This window comes from Trachurus trachurus (genome assembly GCF_905171665.1).
Source record: "Trachurus trachurus genome assembly, chromosome: 19".
Taxonomy (NCBI): domain Eukaryota; kingdom Metazoa; phylum Chordata; class Actinopteri; order Carangiformes; family Carangidae; genus Trachurus; species Trachurus trachurus.
The window spans coordinates 23,258,591-23,281,645 of record NC_139913.1 but is presented as its reverse complement, the minus strand read 5'-3'; the positions used below and the strand labels follow the sequence as shown (position 1 = coordinate 23,281,645).

General features: G+C 42.6%; 1 protein-coding gene across 1 annotated transcript; it reads right to left on the bottom strand.

The window, feature by feature from the left end:
* Window positions 1-1,759: 1,759 nt before the first annotated feature.
* LOC311002538 (alpha-tectorin-like) lies at window positions 1,760-20,050 on the bottom strand (the record flags this gene model as incomplete). Its single annotated transcript, XM_083993932.1, has 24 exons — window positions 1,760-1,866; window positions 2,038-2,137; window positions 2,252-2,411; window positions 2,508-2,759; window positions 2,897-3,057; window positions 3,358-3,542; window positions 4,459-4,578; window positions 4,692-4,966; window positions 5,206-5,489; window positions 5,590-5,985; window positions 11,632-11,828; window positions 11,924-12,324; window positions 12,430-12,584; window positions 13,049-13,647; window positions 13,739-14,291; window positions 15,627-16,210; window positions 16,300-16,876; window positions 16,982-17,382; window positions 17,566-17,731; window positions 17,846-17,941; window positions 18,021-18,299; window positions 18,625-18,740; window positions 19,862-19,882; window positions 20,005-20,050. 24 exons carry the CDS (start codon window positions 20,048-20,050, stop codon window positions 1,760-1,762), a joined length of 6,231 nt encoding a protein of 2,076 aa, XP_083850058.1.
* Between the last annotated feature and the right edge of the window lie 3,005 nt (window positions 20,051-23,055).

The window sequence follows — 23,055 nt, the reverse complement described above, 5'->3', positions numbered from 1 at the left end:
AAAGAAACTGAAACCGCTTAAAGAGAACATATTTCACTGAGGTTGTGGAATAGTTGAATGTAGATGATGTGAACAAAGGACCAGCTGAATTGTATAGTGAAGACTCATGTTTAGTGTTTACATAGCTTTTATTTTGTGTAAAATAAATCAGAGTCAGACACATTCTGGAGGAAAACAGAGACGCATTGGGGCAGGGCTCCAGACTGCGACCAAATGGTCGCATTTTGCGACTAAAATCTGTGACAGTGCGAGTAAATTTCGTGCATGCGTGACCAGTAAATTTGCCGATTTTTTTTATTTTTATTTTTATATTTTTTTGTTGCTGACAAACTTACAGCCCACTAGTTGGCGGTAATGCAAAAATGAGCTGGTTTGCCAACCGACATTAACTCCAAAAGAAGAAGAAAGGAAACGGCTGGCCAATGTGTGCGAGAGTGGGGGGGCGAATGACCACTGTGATAGGCTAATATGTGAAAAGAGGCGGGTCTTTGGGGTTATCACGCGAATCCACAGATTTCACATACCGGCATCAAAACAATGGACAATGGCGGCGAAGCGGACTATCAGCTCGTACTTTCTACCAAGTAACGTTAAACATAATGTTCCGGAGGACACACAAACGTCGAGAATGAGTCCGACTCAGACTGTGAGGAGACGGTCGTGGTGAAAAAAGCCAGGAAATTCAGCTTTCGCGACGAGTGGCTCCGCGAGTTCACCTGGCTGAGGTATTTCAGGGAGACGAATTCAATGAACTGCAAATTCTGCTGTCGATGCCCACAACATGCGGGGAACACAAAATTTGCCGACAAGACTGGCACTACACAATTAAAACATGACACATTGACCAAACACAGTGCCAGTCTGAAACATAAAATGTGCCGCGACCTGTGCAATGACAGTGCAACTCCACTCCCAGTCGCATTTAGAAAACAAGAGGTTGCTAACCAGGGCGCCGAGGAGGCCGAGTTGATGTTGAAATTCAACACGGCATATTTCACTACCAGTGAAGAACTGCCTTTCACAAAATTTAAAGGCCAACTCGATCTTCAAAGGAAGAATGGTGTTAAGCTAAACACAACATACAACAACGACACAGCATGCGCACAGTTTGTTGGCGTGATCGCAGACACACTGAAACGGAAGACATACGAGAAGATCAAGGACGCTCCTTATCTGTCAATCATGATCGATGGGGACACAGATGCATCAACAAAAGAATGTGAGATCATATATGCCAGGATTCTGCAAGAAGGGAGACCAACAAATGTTTTGATTGGCCACATCAAAGTGCAACATGCACATGCTCAAGGTATGTTTTCTGTCAAATTAGGTTAAAACTCAACACAGTAAATTCTGAAGATTTCAAACAGGTACCATAATGATGTTAGGCTGGTGGTAGGAGTAATTATTATATTATAGAAATTATTATTTATTACTGATGATTTTAAGTTATATGTCCAAAACTTAATAGGAAACTAATTATTTACATACCACTTGTGTGAATATGTGAAGGCTACATGATGACTTATATAGCAGATAATTGCCACAAATAAACTAATGATTTGATCTATTATATCAAACACAGTAATTCAGAAGAAGAGATTTCAAAGGTGGACACTGATGCCCCCTGCTGCTGTAAAGCTAAATTACTTACTACTAATACAAATCACCAGGGACAGTACCTCTCACACAGAATACAATATAAAAGCATATGTAACATGTTGACTTCTGATGTATGTCTGAATCATCTTTGTTCTCCTCAGACCAGAGTTATGGCGGTCAGCAGACTGAAGAGCAGACTGACTTGCAGGGGGGTCGCCTGGGAGCTGATCTGGCCTGGAGCGCTGCTTTGTCGCATCATTTGACCTGCAAGAGGAGAAGTAAGGTTTAGAAAAGATGGACTGAACAAGCTGTATGTCATTACAAAATGATATACTATACACATCATTAGTTTGTTTGTGGTCATTCTTGTTAAATCTCTGCTACACACACACATACATGTATGTATGTATATATATATACATAAAGACGTATTACCACTGTTTGGGTTCAGCACTAGTGGTCCTAGTGAGATGTAGGAGGTGTCATGATAGGATACATCCCTCTCAACTCGTCTGTGGTGACCCGGGTAGCAGTGCTGCAGGAAAACAATATGAGGGACTTATGCTGATGCATCTGTTGATAACCTTTTTTGTTTTTTTGTTTTGTTTTTTTCATAAAACTAAAACACACACACAAAGTGGTTACATACAGCTGTGCAGGTGTTGTTTCTCAAAAGACACAAGTGGACCTGGCAGTGCAGGTAGATGGATGAGAAGTTGGTGAAGGTGAACATCCTGAAGGAGAATCTGGCCACAGTGGAGACGCCGTTCTGAACCAGTTCTACTGTACCATCTGCTGGATTAGGACACCTAGAGGACAGGGCGGGTGGTGGAAGATACATTGTAATGATCTGTTTTTCAGACTTTGGGTCAGAAGACAAAGTAAAGTTGCAGCAGCTCATTTACTCTGCAGTGATGAGATCCCAGTGGACAGGGTAGTTCACATCGTTGACTGGCGTAGCCCAACAAGAGTCCAGAACGGTGGCGATCTGTCGTCCATCGATTCCTTCTGCCCGCAGCTCCACATACAACCTCTGGTCTATTTCCATTTCTATGTTGCTGTCACTGCTCAGTGGGAAGTGGAAGCCAGCATCCTGGTAGGGGATCATTCTTACATGATACTGTCCACGGCCAGATGGAAGCTTCTTCCTCACAATGCTGAGAAAATACAACACATGCAGTAATGGGACTTCACTTGAGATGGAACGTGATAATTTAGATCTAGTATGGTTAGCAAATATTATTGAGTAATGGAATTGGTGAAATAAAGCATATAAAGGAGATGGTTTAGTCACCTCTCCACAGGGTTGATGCCCACAGACATAGACACAGCTTGGTTCAGAGGGTATTCACAGCAGAAACGCAGGTGGATGTTCCTTTGGCGGCTGATTAGACCGTCATGAGGGTCCACGTCACCCTGGATCACGTTCTCATAGATGAAATGGGTTCCATTGCTCTGAAAATTGAAAAGACAAAGATGGTCATCACTTCATCATCTTTTCTTTTGGCTTTTATCGCCTTGTTATTTGATAGCACAGTGATATAGACAGGAAAGGGGGAGGCAGAGAGAGGGGGAATGACATGCAGGAAAGGTCTGCCCGACGCAGGACTCGAGCCGGGGACGCCTGCGTTGAGGACTGTAGCCTCTACATGGGGCGGCCGCTTTAACCACTACGCCACGCACCGCCCCAATCACATCATCATCTTAAATCTTATTCTGAAAACTCTGATGATATTATGATTTAATGGACTGTACTCTGAGAAGTGTCCCACAGATCTGGTCATCATTGTTAAAGTGGAACAGCAGTCGTCCGTCCTGGAGCGTGCCTTTGCAGGAGTCTTCTTGGAGATGGAGGGAGCGAGAGTGGAAGCCAGCTTCAAACAGCTGGCAGCGTGAAACAGACATGGTGCCCACACTACTGGCACAAGTGATGGATGAGTCTATAAGAGAAAGATGGAAATTAATTCCAAAACCCATTAATCAGCATTTTACATCAGCATTGTCACCCCATTTTGACATCACAAATTTCTGGCAACCCCGCGATCATGTGCTGTCACGTGATTGTGGCCGTCAATCAAGATGCGCAAGCTCAGATATTTTTATATGCTGCATTTTATTTGTATTGGGGCCACATTGACAAATAAAAAAATCACAAACTTGGAGAATAAAGTCGTAAATTTCCGAATTTATTCTCGTAAATCTACGACTTTATGCTCGTAATGTTGTGACTTTTTTCTCGTAGCCAATATACAACTTTATTCTTGTAAATGTATGACTTTGTTCTCGTAAATTTACGACTTAATTCTTGTAAATTTAAAGGTACAATATGTAAGAAATCTAAATTAACTGGCCGTAAAATCCTCCTAATATGTCACAGAGACTCAGGAATAATGTTCATATAACATGATGAACTCACCAACAACAATAGTACAGCCAGAGTATTTGCATGAAAAATCTTTTTTTGCAGACTGCAAATCATGTTTATGTTTTGAATTTACGTATTGGCATGTTGCGCCACCTAGCCCTCTCTCTCAGTCACGGCGGCATCAGTGGCATTTCAGCCTCCGGTCTGCTTCCACTGAGCTGCCGCTACGGCTGGGAGAAAAAACCAGATCGTTGTGTTTTGAATTTGCCTGCAGTAACCGTTTTTGGCCATATTCTTACATATGGCATCTTTAAGACTTTATTCTCGTAAATGTATGACTTTATTCTCAAAGTCTGTTTTTTTTTCCCTCAATGTGGCCCTAATACTCTGTTGTAGAACTCTATATTCAAGAAAGTGAAAATACAGAATACAGTTGTTTAAGATTGTGTGTCTAAACCTGCCCTAAACCTAAGAAATCAAGTTGTCCTCACCATAGCTCTCATTTTTGGGCCGATGGTGGCGTTCATCACAGAAGCAGCCGTACACACCGTCCTTCTCCCCACACCACTCATTCTCTGTGCAGTTCAGTTCTTCACAGGGGTCAGTCTCAGCTGTAGAGAGGGGGGAGTCATTAAAATGAAATGAGTAAACATACGATAAATGGCTAGCTCTATTAACGTTTTCCTGATTTATTATTTTGACCATTAGTGCGGTGCACAAATACCACAATGTAAAGCTGAGCGCCAGTCAGAGATGTTCAGCCCCAGAACTGAGCAGGATCTCTCATAGGCTGAGATAGCAGAACACAGCATGCCATTGGCTGGTGTGTAGAGGCAGAGATCATAGACACAGGAAGTGAAAAATGGCTGCGGATCCGAGTGCAAGTGGCAGTCACTGAATGGGCCACTGGTGTTGGTGATCACACTGCAGAGCCCAGTGTATTCTTCCATAAAGGTGCAGCTGTCCAATCCACCACTATCCTCATCTGTGGAACCACATCTGGAAAAGACATTAAACAGTTAACACTTGGGGTGACTTGGACTCTGTTTACATTGCCACATTGTTTTCTAATTGTTCTCAAAGGACTTTTGGATGTGGATAATTGAAAGTGCACCACAGTTATGGAGTTCAAGATGTGGTTCACGGAATGTATTTTAAAAACATGTGATGATGAAGCTGAAGAAAACTTTGCTGTATGTCTTGAAAGGTTTTCAGTATTTTGAGAAGACTCTACTCACCCTGGTTGGCTTGTGGGTGCCTTCCAGCTGTGTCCAAACTCATTGTCATTTTGTGCCAGTGTACCATTAGGTAGCACTTTGTCATCTGCAGGATCACTGTTGAAGTTCCCACACATCCCAGTAACTCTGTTCCGACAGTGTTGGCCGAGTCTGACCAGTAAGGTACTGCGGCCATCAAACTGGACAATCAGGTTAACAGCATCCACCACTATGTAGCTTCCCTGCCGTTCCACCTGAGCTAAGGTGGGTGTCGTGGTGGGAAGAGACACCATGCTCCCGTTTACCTGACGGGGTGAGATATTATAGGTTAGAGTTACAAAGAGTGAGAAGGCACTTGTTACCATGTTGTTACGTGTTGTTACAGCAGACGGTCATTGTCTTTACCGTTACTCTTTTGTTTGGTCCAATCCTTATGTGCACACTCTCTGTTTGATTTGAGAGGTATACATCCACTGCTGATACAAACGACACATGGTTGTTGCCACGGTGATTATTGGTGGCTACTACTTGAAACTGGATCTCACTGGCACCATGGCTCACACTCTCAGTGATGATGTAAGAGCACGTGCCCTGGAAATGAGCCAGGGCCCCATCAAAGGTGATGTAGTGTGGGTCCCCCCACACGGTGCAGGTAGACAGTGCATCAAAACAGCCCAGTTGGCCATTTCTGATGCTGCACTCTTGGGTAGAAGTGCAAGATACATCAACGCAGCGCAGGTCATTGGGGGCGTGACAATCACATCGCTGGGAGCAGTCGTCTGTCCAGAAGGACTCCCCAGCCTGGAGCATGTGAAAGACGGATGAAAGATTACAATATTGATTGTTCTGAAAAAGTCACTTCATGTCACTGAGGGTAATAAGCTGTTGGCATAATAATAATAATAATAATAATAATAATAATAATAATAATAATAATAATAATAATAATAATAAGAGCAAAAAATTAAATTAAATTATTGTATTTAAAATAAAGAACATCAAACTAAAACCAGAGTTACTGTGGACAACTGGAAAAAATAAATATGCATCGTGGTGTTTCTCTTTAATCATTTAAAGTAGCAATTGTTTTTTTTTCCAGGTGCTGAACCACCTTTCACAGGTTTAAAGACCCACTCCCATGAAAATCGTGTTTTTTGAGCTTTTCACATGTTCCTGTGGCATTTTTCTTGTGTTAGAGGACATATCAGCAGAAAAGGAAGTGCAAAATTGCATTTCTGAGTTTTTCTGCCTTCAAACTGCTGTGAACAAATGGCAGACGCAAACTGTCAGTTTCAGGGAGACTGGAGCTGACGTGTCACAGCTCCAGGGGAGGGCACTAGTGCTACAAGCTCCCGCCCCGCTCTGCATCTGGCTCAGAGGTGAAAGGCTTGACAGCTTGGTGTAGCAGTCAAGGTATAACAGGTACAGCTCACCTGGTAGAGCAGCTTGCACCGTGAGCAAGGACTATGTTCCAGTCTGGGATTGAATCCCAGTGTGGAGTTTTACGCTAAACGCGCTGAATCTGTAATTGGATATGACAGCAGCCGGAGGGGCCAGGGGGCCATGGCCCGGGTAACTTTTGTGCTCTGATTATTTTATGAAGTTGTAGTAAAAAGTTGTATCTGTGTTTTTAAGAGCCAAGTCACCACCACACACACCTTCACTGCTGCCGATAAAAAAAACTGTCACTGAGTGCTGCATTTCGATTTGAATTCCTGAGTCTATCAAGTGCATTGTTTATCAATACGGCATGCGTAAGTGTCTGAGGCGTATCACGAAGTGAGCTCAGCCTACCCGGGGTTACTCTCAGCCTATCCAGCTGAACCTATCCACAACACTGTCACTCCGGATCAGCGGTACCACGAAGCTGGTTATCAACTTGGTAACTCAACCCCGGCTTGTCTTGCTGTGAATCTGTGAACGCGCACGAATAAAGGGCGGATTCAAGGCAGCAGACAAATCACAACCAGAGCACCGCAGAGAGTAGCGAGGTGAGCGCACGGCTTATTTCTCCTGTGATGAAGAAAAAAAAGAAGCCGAGCCGACCTGACCCGAGTTATTGAATGTTTACGTTTATTTAGAAGAAGTTTAATTGGTGCTGATTAAACTTGTAAATGATGCTCTGGATACGATTCTTTCCTTATATTCGGAGTCTTTTAAACAGTGGCCAAACAACAGAACCATTTTATTATATTAGACTATAGCCTATATTTTCCATCTTTGCTGAGCATAAGGTTTGTTCTAAATTAAATAAAAGCCTGTCCCATATAGACGCATGTCTCTCTAGACGGGTCCACTCGGCGCACACACACACACACACCCTCCAAAAAAAATAAAATAAATATTGGCAGAAGTCTGGGCTGTGAGAACCGGCAGCCTACCTCTGGTATCGATAATCAGCGTGATGATCCAATGGATTTGATCTGTCCGGAGCTTCGCTACTTTTATTTCCGTTTCCTTGGTAACAATAACCCCCGGTACAAGGACACCCCCCCCCCCCCCCCCCCCCCCCCCCAACTTCGTTTTTTTTCAACCTGGGCCCTGTTTTCATATGTTTTTCTGTCTACGTGAGTGATGGATAAAACTTTTATTGAGGTGGCTCCAGTATTGAGCCGGGCAGGCAGCCTGCAGGCCAGCTAACGCTCTTCCACGGGGCAAGTGGCTCCCGTCAAAGTTCGCCCTATAAACGGGCATTTTTTTCAAACTGACAGGCTCAGATAGTTACAATGAGTGTCCGACAACATACCAGAAAGGAGAAATGAACGTATGTCTCTACCTTTAGCAGGTCTTTTCTTCTTCTGACTGGCAGTAGTCATCCCCGGTCAAAGTGGTCACAGCAGACCCTGTGGTCGGCACGGCGACGGCGCAGTGCATCCACAGGAGTGTTAGCATCCATTTGTAGCACAGCTAAATGTTAGCCCTAACTTGTGAAAGCTCTGTGAAAGCTGCGCAAAGAGCAGCCCAACATTTTGTTGTTACAATTTGTAAATTCTCCGGTCGTCTCTCTTCACCTCAGTCAGGTAACAGTATTCCCCATTGGTGTTTTGCCGCTAGTTATCGCAAGATTTCAGAACGAGATTTCTGGCGTGGTGAGATTTGGACACAGATCACAGCAAACAGCGACCTCCAGCTAATGGTAGAGACTATTACGTTCATTTCTCCTTTCTAGTATGTTGTTGGACACTCATTGTAACTATCTGAGCCTGTCAGCTTGAAAAAAATGCCCGTTTATAGGGCGAACTTTGACGCGAGCCACTTGCCCGGTTGAAGAGCGTTAGCTGGGCTGCAGGCTGCCTGCCCTGCTCAATACTGCAGCGACCTCAATAAAAGTATTATCCATCACTCACATATATAGAAAAACATATGAAAACAGGGCCCAGGTTGAAAAAAACCGAAGTTGCCCTTTAATGTCAGTAAATTTGAGTAAAAATACAGACATCACTTGCGAATGCACCGCAAGAAACACAGACGTGGGGGGGTAATTTACAAATTACCAGAGGTCCCCAGGTAATACTAATCCCGTGCGAATAGGGCTTAAGTCTATAATGATGATCATGGGCAGAAGATATCAGACATACAGTGGGAGCCACATAGAAATTCCCCTGCCATGCTGCTGCCATGCTGTTCCCATGCTGTTCCCATGAGAGTTCCAGCAGAGCTCCAGCAAAGTCCCAGCAGCTGGAGTGACCCCCTCCTTTTCCTGGGTGTGACTAGTTTTTACTGGAACTCCACCCATTCAATGAAATACATGACATGACCAGGAGATGGCGCTTCTCTCACAGAACAGTACATATCGCCAGAGGCGGCATTTAAAGTGCCGCCGCTGGTGGTGAGTGGAAATTCACATAATTCATAGAACCACGAGTACATGTTTGATTTAAGAAGTGAAATTATAACAGACCTAGCTACTGGAGATGCGCTGACCACTGTTTTATCTGGAAATAAATTGTTGTTGCTAATAATACCTACTGTCCATTTTTTTATCACAATTTATTTACTGTGAATCTACATTTAAATAGGAAAAAACTAAGGGAGTGATGAAAGCCTTTTTAAGATGTTTGCAGTTGCAGGTATTCAGTGCATGCCTTCGACCAGGGAATTAGCATTATCATTGCTCAATCTTTTATTTGCCCTAATGGGCCGCCTATTGGTCACCCATTGTCACACAAATCGCACAGAGCCTGCAATGGAGCTAGCTGTTCAACTTTGAAGGGGGACCGGGGGAGGGGAGGTTATGTTGGAAGGCTAGCTGGACCAGACTCTCTCCTGAGCAACAACACACTCCAAACCCCTGAACATTCACACCTGCTCCAGAGCATTACCATCTCCAAGCATCCCCCACCAATTTGACTATGAATTGATTAGAAAATGAGCAGGTATTTCCTTAAGGTCCTGCTTTAAACATTTTTATTTTCATGATTATCTTACATTATTATCTATCTTACAAAAAATGTTGTAATTTTGCATATGGAGTCAGTGCTGGAATTTCATTTAACTCTGTACTTCCTCTGGATTAAATTTATTAATTAAATGTATTGATTTTTCACTATAATTTACTAGTTATAGCACTAGCCTATACTGTCAATCCCCCTATAAACCCCATTCCGATTTGATATCACAACTTCACAAACTTGAAGACACCTGCTGCACCTAGTCTAATCTTTGTATGACTGAATTATTCTGCATAAGACCCTGACTAATACTCATAGTAATGCTGCATTAGCATCAAAACAAAGTAGGCTAAATAAAAAATGATCATACACTTAGTCTAAGAAAAAAAGTGGAAAAGTCAGGGGCCCGCTTTAGTATTCTTTCAGGGGCCCCAGAATTTCTAGCAACGGCCCTGATTATCTGACTAAACTTGCTTATTTCACTCAATGGACCGGCGGATCAGCTGGTGTGCAGTGCTACAGGTCTACTGTATGGTCTCTCTCTCTCTCCCTCTCTCGCCCTCTTTCCATCGCGCTGTACGTCTTCACAAGACACAGGTCGACGTGTGTGGGGTGAGATGGAAATAAGAGCAGAGCGCACCTTCGCTCTCATGTTGAGTTCCATATTAAGACAGGTGCGTCAGTGCCAGTAGATCGCGCATCAGGCATTTGGCTCTCCTAATGGGAATGGCTGGTTTGACGTGACTTTATCATTAAAAGTGAAAAAGAGAGAGAGAGAGAGAGAGAGAGAGAGAGAGAGCTGTCAACCACTAGACGCGTCAGGTCAGCATAGCGCAGGGGGAGGGATATTAGTATTCTGTGGTGAAAAATACACTCATTCATGAAATTTTATTGAGAATTTTACAGAGGTGCACAGCGCATGTTTACGGTGTCCGACTGTCCGGCAACTCTGACCCCTACACCGCAGCAGCCAGCAACAGACTTTTACAAAATAAAAGCATGTGAGCAACATGCGCAATAAAATAAATGTCGGCGTTGATAGTTTAATGAGTTGCCATAACGCAACTTGCCCAGCCCTAATAAATACACAAATGTAGCCGGTGGTTCTGAGACGTGACGCGCTGTGGTCACTAGAAATGTATTTATTTATTCGGAGTCGGGAGTGAATGAGCAAGCCAGAGATGCACAGCAGATTTCATGGTTGCCGACTGGCAAAAACTGGAAGAGGGGCTTGTAAATAACTGTTTATATTACAGGTTTCACACAAACAAACAAAAAACATCAAGTAGCCTATGTCAAGTCTCAGCTGTGCCATGGCGATTTAATTTATGAACCTCATAATTATTTATTTTTCCTCTTGTTTGAATATAAGGGCGGTCACTTAGGACCACACTTTCATTTTACACATACAGTCTCATGCGTGTATATTCACGGACACGTTGGCATGTTGTTTATTTATTGGTTAGGGTTTATTTGCGCACCGTATGCTTCAGTGTTACCATTAAAACCACCACAAGGCAAACATTTAGTAGAATGCAAAATCTGTAGACGGGTAAACTGCGAGTGATATACATTTTTATTTGTGCTCTGTCGGTGTTTATTTATCTTTGAAGCTACTTATAGATCGCCTGTTTTGGAGGCAATTATAGCAATTCATCTGAGGGAAAAAAGAAAGGAGGAGGAAAAGTGATTGACAGATTAACTCGGGTCAAAATCACTGCTCCTCCCCATGGACAAATGAGACACTGCAGCTGATTTTCACACGGGCTGCAGAGGGGCGTTAACAGTCGTGGCTGCGTTCGCTACGTCATCGCGGGGGATTAAATTATCGCCACGGGCCAAGCGGGAGCCCGTCACGGACCCGCCACGGACCCATCACGGTCCCACAGAGGTCCCGACAGGGACCAGGGGGAACTTCTAGGTGGCTACATCTGTACAGCTTTTGACCAAAGGTAAATATTTGCCAAGACTGAAATTCTTGCATTATTCAGAAACAGTGAGATGGATTTTCAAGCATACATGTGGTGTTCTACTAAACACTCGTTATTTGACTTACATTATAGTAGAAGCCATCATACAGGCAGCCACAACTTTCCATAGGGACACATGTTGTCCCACTCCTGAGGAATCCCTCATCACAGAAACATCCCTCAGAGCAAACTTGCTCACAGGTGGCATCAATGCTGCTGGCACAAGTGTGGCCACAGTCAGTACCACACAGTTCGTAATGGCTGTTGGCTGGACAGTCCAGTCCTAAATGAATGAGAAGATAAAATAGTTAATGCCAAGTGTTTCAGACAATAAACCTGTTTGTAACTGATCAACACCGCATTGACCAGCTGACTTACTGCAGGTGGTGTTCTGTCTCCAGGGGTAGATTTGAACATTGGCAGATTGACAGGCACTGACATATGTCTGAATGGCCCTGCACAGAAGATCTTGGCCCCCATTTCCAGACAGACAAACATCAAACACACAGTCATTGAAGTATGGTGTTGGGTCCACCTGCTCACGGCAGAAACTGAAGGGGCCGTCAGCTGCTCTGATCACCTGACATTGAGCTCTGGCAGGTTGCTCATCAGCACACTGTGGGCAGGAGGAACCACACCCATCACTGCAGGTGTCGTTGCCCTCTACCTTCCAAGCTGCTCCAAACTGATCTGGAGAGGTGACTATTGCTCCAGATGGGGTGCTGAAGTCGTCACTTGGATTGCCATTGAAGTTTCCACAAAGTCCACAAGTCTGTCCTCTGTAATGTAAAGATCAATTAGACAGTCTTGGTTTATACTTTGCAACTCCATTAGAGTAAAAGGTTACAAGACTGTGTAACATCAAAATGGTGACTAGAAAATACCTGTAATTTGATGGCACAAAGATGGACACTGTACTTGATCCATCATACGTGACTCTCAGGCCAAAGTCAGTAGTAATAAATGTCTGAGTTCCACTTGCAAAGATGGACACATTTCCATTCAAGAGAACTGGTAAATTTGTAGTTTTTCCGTTTACCTACATGATTGAAAAAACAAAATTGGAGAAACAAGAACATTTTATTTGTACAGAATGATTCGGTATTTTTGTGGTTGATAGCAACATTGATATGTGAGAGCTTAATTCAGTTGAAAATATATTGATTGATAACATAGGCACATTTTAACAAAGACCCCTCAAAGGGATAGTTTTTTTTTTCTTGTATTAGTCAGCTTCCCTAAGTGGGAGTTTGAAGAATTCACTGCAAGTAATGTACATTATTATACAGTAACTTACTTAACTTTTGTATTATTTGCATCTGCATTTGTTTGCAGTGATGGCCTCACACAATCCCACATGAAAAGATCCAAAATATACTATATCCAAAGTCTAATTTACTTACCAGTTCTATAATGGGAACACTGTTTCTTAACTATTTCAGACATGTGTTAAGCCTGTCTTGGTAATGTAATGGTGATGGTTAAGAAATGTTTTTGACTCACCTCTGCCATACCCCTGTTGTCTCTGGACACACGCAATCTGTATCCTGACACATTCACAAAAACTTCAGCCGTGATTGAAACTGGCAACCCAAACCACGGCTCGTTCTTAGCTTCCACTGAAAACAGGGGAAGTCCATTTGTGTCATTACAAAGGGTCGCCAGAACATACCGGCATGTTCCCTGGAAGTCATAGGCTTTTTGGTCAAAGGTGAGGTAGTGGGGGTCTCCAGAGGCAGAGCAGGTGCCATGAGGGTTCGGATGGCATCCAAATTCACCCCCCACCACCCGGCAGGACTCTTGGGGACCACAGGAGCTGGGATTACAGTGGACGGCTGCAGTTGTGCCATTACAGGTGCAAAAGCTCTGACATTCCTCACCATCCCAGAACTGTTCGCCACTTTGCCGATAGCGTCCTCCATGATGGCATCCACAAGATGTTGGCAGTACGCACTGGTTGCCATTGAGGACAAACCCATCATCACATTGGCACCCATCATGGCAAGAACTGTCACAGGAGAAGGGAAAGGAAAGGCTGGGGCAGGTGGATGGACAAGTGGTTCCACAGAGTTCATGATGGCTGTTTGATGGGCAGGTGTGCTCTAAAGAAGGACAAACAAGGTTGAAACAAAAAGGTCATTTGATAGCATTTGATAGCATCCAACCTCAATCAAAAGGAGGAAAAGTTCTTACCACAGCCAGTTATATTCCTCCAGTCTCCCAGAGCTACACCCTTCAGTTGACACATTAGTGCGTAGTCTCGTAGGACCTCACAGAGTGCTGACGCTGGATCTGTAGAGGTTGCAACAATCTCTATGCAGGCACTCACATGCTGCTGTGGGTCCACCATGGCCAAACACTGGTTAAACGGCCCATGTGGAGAGGCAATAATGCTGCATTGCTGACTAGAATTGCCATTTGTTGCAGGATTTTGACTGACACGTTCCACACAGTGTGCATTGAGGGAGCCATCTCGCCAGCTGTCCCCAAAGACCTGTGAGCTGTTGACCAGGATACCATTGGGTGTGCGGAAGTCATCATGAGAGTGACCGTTGTAGTTACCGCAGAGTCCACCCAGTGAAGCATTGTAGATACCAGGCGCAGTGATACGTACAAAGTGAGGCCAAACTGTCTGCACAGTGACACCGAAGGCGGTACGTAGGATGATACTGTGAATGCTGCTGTGGTAGACTTGGATTCGGTTGGATGCTGAGCTGAATGGAAGCCTGGTCTGTTGACCATTAACCTACAGCAAGGGCCATTTAAACAGCTGACGTCAGATTTTTAGAACAGCAAGACTTTCCAAAAACATTATGTGAGAATCATTAGATTTGGGGGAAAAAGGGTATTATGTTACAGCCAAGGGAGAAATAAGTTTTCAGTAAACCCCCTCTGTGGTGTCACCACACCAGAGGTTGCGCTAGACTTTTTCGTCGCCGGTCATTTTGACTGACGGGGTCATAAAAATTCCATCATAATCTATTTTTACCACTCACTTTAATTTTTTAAAAATGATAATAATGCCATATTCAATAGCATTCAATTTTAATTCATGTTTAATTCATATCATTGAACAGAGAATGCTCCGGAGCAGAGTCGGCGTCAGAGCACATCTAACTGTGGGGTCAGTCAGTGAATGCGGGCTCTCTCTCTCTCTCTCTCTCTCTCTCTCTCTCTCTCTCTCTCTCTCTCTCTCTCTCTCTCTCTCTCTCTCTCTCTCTCTCTCTCTCTCTCTCTCTCTCTCTCTCTCTCTCTCTCTCTCTCTGCCATTGCGCATCACTGAAACAACTGAAGCTATAGACCACACAGCCAGATGCAGCACAAATTCAGACAGGACAAGACCCACTCAGCTTTAAGTGTTATAAACAATGCCACGGCGGGCAAAATACATTAAAAGAAGGCTTAACGTTACCTTTAGAAGAGTTGTGCACGGCGAGTGTGTGAAACGGTGATGTCCTACCCCCCACTGCTCTACCTGTACCGAGACACACCGCTGTGTAGCTACAGCTACGTAACTTAACAACAGCTGACTACTGTCGGTCCCTCGGACACTGCAGCTAAATCTCGCCCGTTAAATCATTATCGACCGTCATATTTGCACTGACACGACTCCCAGTCAACATTTAATCCACTTGAAGGAGTTTGAATACTGCGGGGAAGCTTTCTGTCTTCTTCTCGGTTGTTAGTGTTTATGTGTGGCAGTGCTACAGCGCCACACACACTCCACACAGGCCTAGAGGAGGTAGGCTACTACAGCGTTTTCTACTGAGCGCACCAGCCAGCTTTGAGTTTTTTTTTTTTTTTAATCTAATTCTCACCGTAGTGACTTTGTGACATTGTATATGTTTTATATCGTTATCCACCGCTCCATTTATTGATTATCCGCCGGCTTCAGTGTAAACAAATGCACATGGCCAGACAGCCATGGCTGTGAATTGCAATCTGTCAAAATGACGGATGGCCTCAAAATTTTTCGGTCACCGTTTTAAAAAAACGGTCAATGACGGAAAATATCCGGTTAACGCGACCCCTGCACCACACAGTCACATTTGTCTTCATTACGTTTAATTTAGTCTCTTACCTGAACTGTGCTGCTCTCTGCCATCTCAATGTATATTTGTGTTCCCTCTGCCTCAAACCTTATGAACCTGGCAAAACCATTTTGGCCTCTGGGCACTTTCTCTGCTGTCACCATAAAGTGAGGGTGTTCAGACAATCCCATCACTTTGGCCAGAGTCAGTCGACAGGCCCCAGGGTACTGGTATGTCAGTCCATCAAACGTCTGATATGACCCGGGGCCCTTTATCCAGCATGTTTCATAGCTGTTAGGTCTGCATCCTCTTTCTCCCTCCTCAACTCTGCATGATTCCAGTGGACCACAGCCATGTGAGTGACAGGTCATGGAGCCAAGACTGCAGCTACAGCGCCTCCCACAGTCCTCATCAAGTATTACAGTTTCTCCAGAATGGTAGTAACGACCCTCAAAGCTGCAGCCACACTGAGCATGGGGGACACAGACCCCAGCACTTAGGATGTAGCCTGAGTTGCAGATGCAGCTCTCCTGAGCAGGGAGAGGACAGTTTTGGGTGGAATTGGGATTGACACAAGTAGCTGGGCATCCTGAGCCTTGGGGCTCAAAGTGGCTGTTGGCTGGGCAAGGGATTTCTAGACAAAAACAAACAACATTGACACCGACATGAAGGACAGTTTGAAGTAATATCATGAAATATTGAATGACTGAGAGAGAGACATACCACAGAAGCCTGGACTCCTCCAGTTTGGCAGCTGGACCCCATTCTGTTGACACTGACTTGCATAAACATTAAGGGCTTGACACAGAATTAGCTGGTGACCTCCTCCTACACAAAGATCATACACACAACTCTCCAGAAAGTTCTGGGGGGGGAGTCGTTGATGGCAAGCAGCAAAAGGTCCAGAAGTGCTCTGGAGGATACCACAGTGGTCAGCATTGCCATATAATGCTCTTGCATGGGTAGTGCAAGCAGCACAGTCCAGACCTCCACACTGAACCTCACATCCAGACTCATCATCCCCTGCTGCTTTCCAGCTGTTGGCAAAAACCACATCAGAACTCACAACCTCGCCTTGCACAGTTTGAAAGTCATCTTGTGGGCGGTGGTTGAAGTTTCCACACAGGCCACATGTTGCATTTTGGTAGGTGAATGGCACACTGATCCTGACGTAATGATTTGTGTCGTAAGAAACCATCAAGCCAAAGGCAGTACTGATGATCACAGAAAAACCGGACTCATAAACCTGGATGGCTCCATTGCTGAGGGAAAATGGAGTGGCTAGAAAGGTTCCATCAACCTGTCAACACAGAAGGAAGTAAAGACATTGATGCAAAAAACAACACACAATAACAGTAGGCTACAGGTTGGAAACTTATTCTAAGTAGGTGGAGTTACTGCTAACCTTTGCTGCACCACGACGTCCTTTCACCAGCTCAATAGTTTCATTGTAGACGTACACTTTGACCAGTCTTGTCCACGAAACACGAGTGTTACCCCGGTGCTCATTCTTGCCCTCTACTCGATAGTAGGGCAGCCCACGAGCGCATTGTTCAGAGAGAACATATGTGCAAGTGCCCTGAAAGTGAAACACTCTGCCATCGAAGGTATAGTAATGTGGATCACCACTTATGGTGCAAGTGCGTCTCTGCACCGTCTGACAGGAGAACTGAAAGGAAGTTGGCCGGCAGATTTGGGAGAAGGAGCAGGGTTGGCTGTGACACCGCAGACCTGCTGATGTGCAGGTGCACTTCTCTGCACAGGTACTGTCACTCCAGAATGAGTCTCCCACCTGCAAAGATTCACCTTGGAAGAAAATTAAGAAAGGTTATTTGAAAGACTTTGACATAAACATGAATGCTATTTTCAGCAAAAGAGCTTTTGAAGCCATTGGGGACATGTTAATCACATATTCACACACTATTACAAGGAACTTTCCATAATATCAGTATCCAAATAAAAGTGATTGTAATCTGGTTCTGCTCCTACCACTGAAATTGCAGCCTCTTGATCTGTGGTCAACGCGGAAGGCCCAGCGACCGGTTACATTGACATTGCTGCTCAGGCGGAAAGCTGAGTTAGGACCTGTTGCATTACTAGCGAATGATCCAGGGATGGAGAAGTGGTGAGAAGAATTCACTGTGTCATATCCAGCCTGGAGACACATGCCACATGAAAACGTTAAAAAAAATGTACGTCTGTTTTCGATAATATTAGCATTGCAGTAACTAAATTTAAATATATTGTGGCATCATAAAACACTTCTCACCTGAACTTTGTGATTTGTTGCGGCTATTATTCCATAGTTCATTAACACGAATGAAAACTGGCCACCAGAGATCAAAACTGCTTGGGCCGTTGTTTGCTGGAAAAAAATGACTTTGATATAGCAAGCAGACACACAATAAATTTGATGTTATTTCCCCACTAAAAAGCAGACTTACTGTGCCAGTGGTTGGATAGTAGGCCACCTGATACCATGTTGCAACAAACACCCAGTCGGCACTAAAGTGCAGCCCGGGAAAATAGGCATTAATGTCCTGTGTAGCTTGTTGGAGGACACTGCCATTGGTGTATTGGTTGTACAAAACCTGGCCATTTGCTCTGTTGTCCAGATCTGTCCAGAATGGAGCAATGACATCTCTGTGCCCATGCATTGGAAATCGATCAGATGGGAACCAAGAACATGGAGCATTGAAAGTCAGATGTCCATTGTGATTCACCTGAAAACACATCAACCAGTTCTTAAAAAAAATAAAAGAATACATTGGTACAATTGCATGTAATTAAATATTGAGATATTTATTGCTATTGCTAAAAAAAAAAACATCATTTGAAACAGTAGGTTAAAAATATTTGACAAAATATTCTTAGGTTCTCTGATTCTTTTTTTCATTTACTTATTCCAAACTCATACTGTATTTAAAATGCATAATTCCTTTGTTGGGAGCAATTTGCTACTCAGTGGATGAAAAAAAAAATCTTCTAAAACATACCCCACAAAGCCTTACATAGATGTTGTAGTTTGCTAAAATTATTTTTACATACATAAATCTGATTATATGAGTGTCCGAAGTAAACAAAAGGCCTCTGCAGTGTAATCTGGGGAGAACTTCCATCATCTGATTGAGAGCTTGCTGTTCCATTAATTGGGTAGAGGGTTCCTAGAAACAACAAAAGATTTATATTCAAAAATGGGAGAAAAGATAAACTGATAAACAGTATTAAAACCTTGTGGATATAGGCTTGGCTGAGTGTGACCATAAGGTGTCTTTGTATGCCATTATAGCACAGTTGGGAAATAAAGTAAAAAATGTTTTTAAATAAGCACAGTTGGTGACAAGTGCAGCAAAATACGGCTCAGAACAGGCCCCAGCTGAAACCAGAGGGGGGCAGTAAAACATTGTAGAATCAGGTACCAACTTTTGGTTACAGCGCGTACAGCGCGTCCTTTTCAGCTGCGAGGACGCGCTGTACGTGCCCTTCTTTTGTTTTCGCCCCTGCCCTTCAAAGTGTCTGTGCACGCCACTGTTCAATTCTGAGGGGAGACGTTAATTGTGAACTATTATGAGTTTATGTACATTATTTTAGTTAAACTCTAAACAGAATTAAAAAGTATGTACAATCAAGTTCAGTTCGGCGTCAGGTGGTGCTCAAGCACCTGGCTCTTTGGCCTCTTACTAGGCAAGTCCCCTCTTTGCAAGATTTCTTTTTCTTATTTCTTTTTTAATTTAAATTTGATCCCTGGCATCAATTCTCAACCAAAAGTGTGTTGTAGTGTCTGACAACTACCTTTGAAATATAAAATTATACAAGATATCACAAACCCCTGCCCCTCCCCTCTCAGCTTCCATTGTTACAGCCACAGTTAATAGGCGCAGGCTGAGAGACCTGCAGGGCAAGCACCGCACTTCTCACTGACCTACCTTCATTGGTGACAACAAATGATAGACCTAAACCTCGGCATTATTTGTCACCGTTGTGAAATTAAACCACAATCCAAACATCACCACACAGCCTGATGGATCTGGAAAGATTCCTCCCTTATACTTAACAAGTTTGTCTGGTGTAAAATACTGTAGTCGAGGAGAATGAGTGAACTATTTGTTAACTTTGTCAGACAACTGAAACAAAAAATATGAGCACTTCCAGCCAAAACAGAAACACAAAACTAAAGCTTTTTTAACAACAACAAAAAAAACTGTTTACTGTAGCCTGTACAGTATTTCCACCCCAAAATGTCTGTGCATGGCCCTGATAAGAGGTAATCAAAGCAACAACTTACCAGGCTGAGACGCCACCACACCTGTGTTATTTGGACAAAATCAGACTTTTAACATCAATGAGCAAAGGTTTTTTGTGAATTTGTGTAAATCTATCAACACAAAGAATGGAATTCAACTGGATTTGATTTATTGAAATACTTACCTAGCATTCCCAGAAGCAGCACAGGCAGTATGATTTGACGTCCCATTTTCTGAGTATCAAAATTCAGACTCGCTGATCAAATATATAAGCTCAGATGCCACATACGGATGCAGTGTCTTGTAAATCTGGGAAGGGGGTTTTAATGGCAAAATGCATGATCAGTATCACATGTCCATTGCTTAGAATATTTGCATAGAGATGAGACATCTTATTCATGTAAGAACAATGAAGTACAACTTTGTACAAAGTTTGCAACATTAAAAAAGCCCTTTTAAAAACTATGCTTTTTTTTTTGTCACATTTCAAATAGGATTTGAAGTACATGATAATAAACATAAATCAATAAATGAATCAAGATATTTATTATGTCAGATGAAAATATTTGTTGACAAAAATACTATTTAGATTAAATCAATTGTGAGCCCTTATTCTCTAATAAACTGAATTTCTAAATGAATTAGATTTTTTTGGAAGTTATAACACATATTTTGACATATTTTGATTTAATTAATTAATTACCTGCTCTTACGTACGTGGTGCTTTTGATCTCTTGTTATAGTGAGAGAGCAGGGCTGCAACAAGCCTTTATCAAGGCTCTCAGAGCTGGCACAGTCCCATAAATCTGTTGTTTGACCAGTTGGTTGATCAGCATTGATGGCTAAAATCTCATCGCTTCTGCGTCACAGCTGAGCCAAAAAATTCCAGTGTTAACATAAAAAAGAAACATTAACAGTGTGTTCAGGAAACAGAGCAAACATAGCAGGAAGATATCTAACCTCAGCAGGTCTGCGCTGGAGCTGATTTCAACATGATTTTTTTTCATGGTTGGGTCTTTTAGCCCATTCACCACAAGTGATTATAATTATATGGTTTGCATGGATTTACATGACCCAGATGTTAATTTCTTTAGTAGATTTAATAGAGAGTCTAATTCATGTAACTACTAGGCTATAATGAAGATGAATTTCATATATTGACTGGCAACTTAACCAGTAATTCCAATGTCTTCTCTACAATTCTCTTAAATATACGCCTTCCTAAAAATAATGATCAATTTATGCATTTCTTGTCAACACTTAAACATGAATTTTCAATCATTGCCTTGACGGAAACATGGCTTTCTGATGAAAGGCGTTGAGCTTTACAACATACCTCAGTACACTTTAGTATTTTCAAATAGAAAGGAAAGAGCTGGAGGAGGAGTTGCTGTTTTTGTTCATAATCAATATCAGATTAAATTAGGAAAAGAGTTGGATTTATTCTCAAAGGAAACTGAGTTTGAATCTGTCTTTTTGGAATTAATGTCTTGCCATGTTTTTGGTGGCAGAAATGTCATAATTGGTTGTATTTATCGTCCACCTCATGTGGAAGTTAATTCTTTCAATTATACACTCACAGCTTTACTTGATGTTATTAATAAGGAAGGTAAACTTTGTTATTTGCTTGGAGATTTCAACATCAATCTCATCAATACTGAGAGCCATTCTGCTACTGTTAATTTTCAAAATGTATTATATTTATCTTATTTTCTTCCTCTTATTGACAAGCCAACCAGAGTAACCTGTAAAGTACATGGAATATTATCAGTGAATTGTTAAACAAGAAAAAGGCACCTGCTTAATTTCCATCCCAATTTACTGTTGGCAAGTCCACATTCTCCAATCTTTCTGACATAGCAAATTAATTTAACAATTTTTTTGTAAATGTTGGTAGCACCTTTGCTAAGAAAATCTGCCCATCTAATGACTGCCCTACAGATAATATTACTGGAGTTTTCCCTGCCCTGCAAAACTTTGAACCACCCACAATTAATGAAGTGATCGACATCATTGTAAATCTTAATAATTCAGCAGCAGGTCACGACGAAATCAATAAGCTCCTAATAGTCCAGCCATTTTATGAAAAAAGGTTGAACAAATTGCAACAGAAGCAAACTCAACTGATTTTGTATCCTCAACTTGTACAATATGTTATTAATATTGAGGTGTGTAATAACTCTTGTATAAACTAACTTTTCCAGGACCTTGGAAAAGCAAGGTAAAATAGAAATGGGTCTATAATTGTTAAAAACACTGGGTCACCTTCTTTAAAAAGAGGTAAGACCTTTGCCACTTTGAGATTAGGGACTACCCCAGTCTTCAGTGACACAGCAAAGACATGTGTTAAAGGTTTACTAATGAAGGGAACTTCCCTTATAGTCCAGTAATTTTAAGCCAAAAAAAAGGGGTCAATGTTGAACAAATTGCAACAGAAGCAAACTCAACTGATTTTGTATCCTCAACATGTCCTGAGTGAGGGAAAAAAGCCCAGAAGAATCCCATTAGGGGAAAGTTTCGAAAAAGACCCAAATATAGCCCATTCATACGCCTATTCATTATTTTTCTCACCTGAATAGGGTAACATTTTTAACCGTTACATATCTCCATGAAAATTACTGAGTTGATTACTTACATTGAGACAAACAAAAGATGTATTACAAGTTTTTTTAAATTCTTTGTTAACATGAGCAGATTTGCATAAATTTGCATAAATTCCACCGTTTTGACGGCACATGTATACGTAAAGGTGCTGTGGTGGTACCAGCTTGAAAATTGGAATGAGTTGACTCCAGAGGTTCCTAAAGGGACCTGTGTATTGTCTTGAAATTTCAGACCAAGTCACAGAGTTTACTTTCACTTTCGTCAGCTTACCAACTGTAGCTTTAATGAGCCAGGGTGCTTAGGCTACTATGTAAAACGAGTGCTTCCCGCAGCGACGGATTCTTGAAAAATTGCAGTCATCTTGAAATTTAAAGTGGTTTCTTGTCGGTTGACCGATGGAGTCAACTCATAACAATTTTCATGTTGGTACCACCGCAGCACCTTTATATATAAGGGTTAGCTGACGAAAGTGAAAGTAAACTCCGTGACTTGGTCTGAAATTTCAAGACAATAGAGGGTATGCGTTTACGTCACATTGCCCTCGGCAACGCCCCGTTCGATCGGACTGAGTGGCAAAACAAGCGTTCCTCAACATGCTGGCGGATAGCGGTGGACTCATAAACTGGATAAA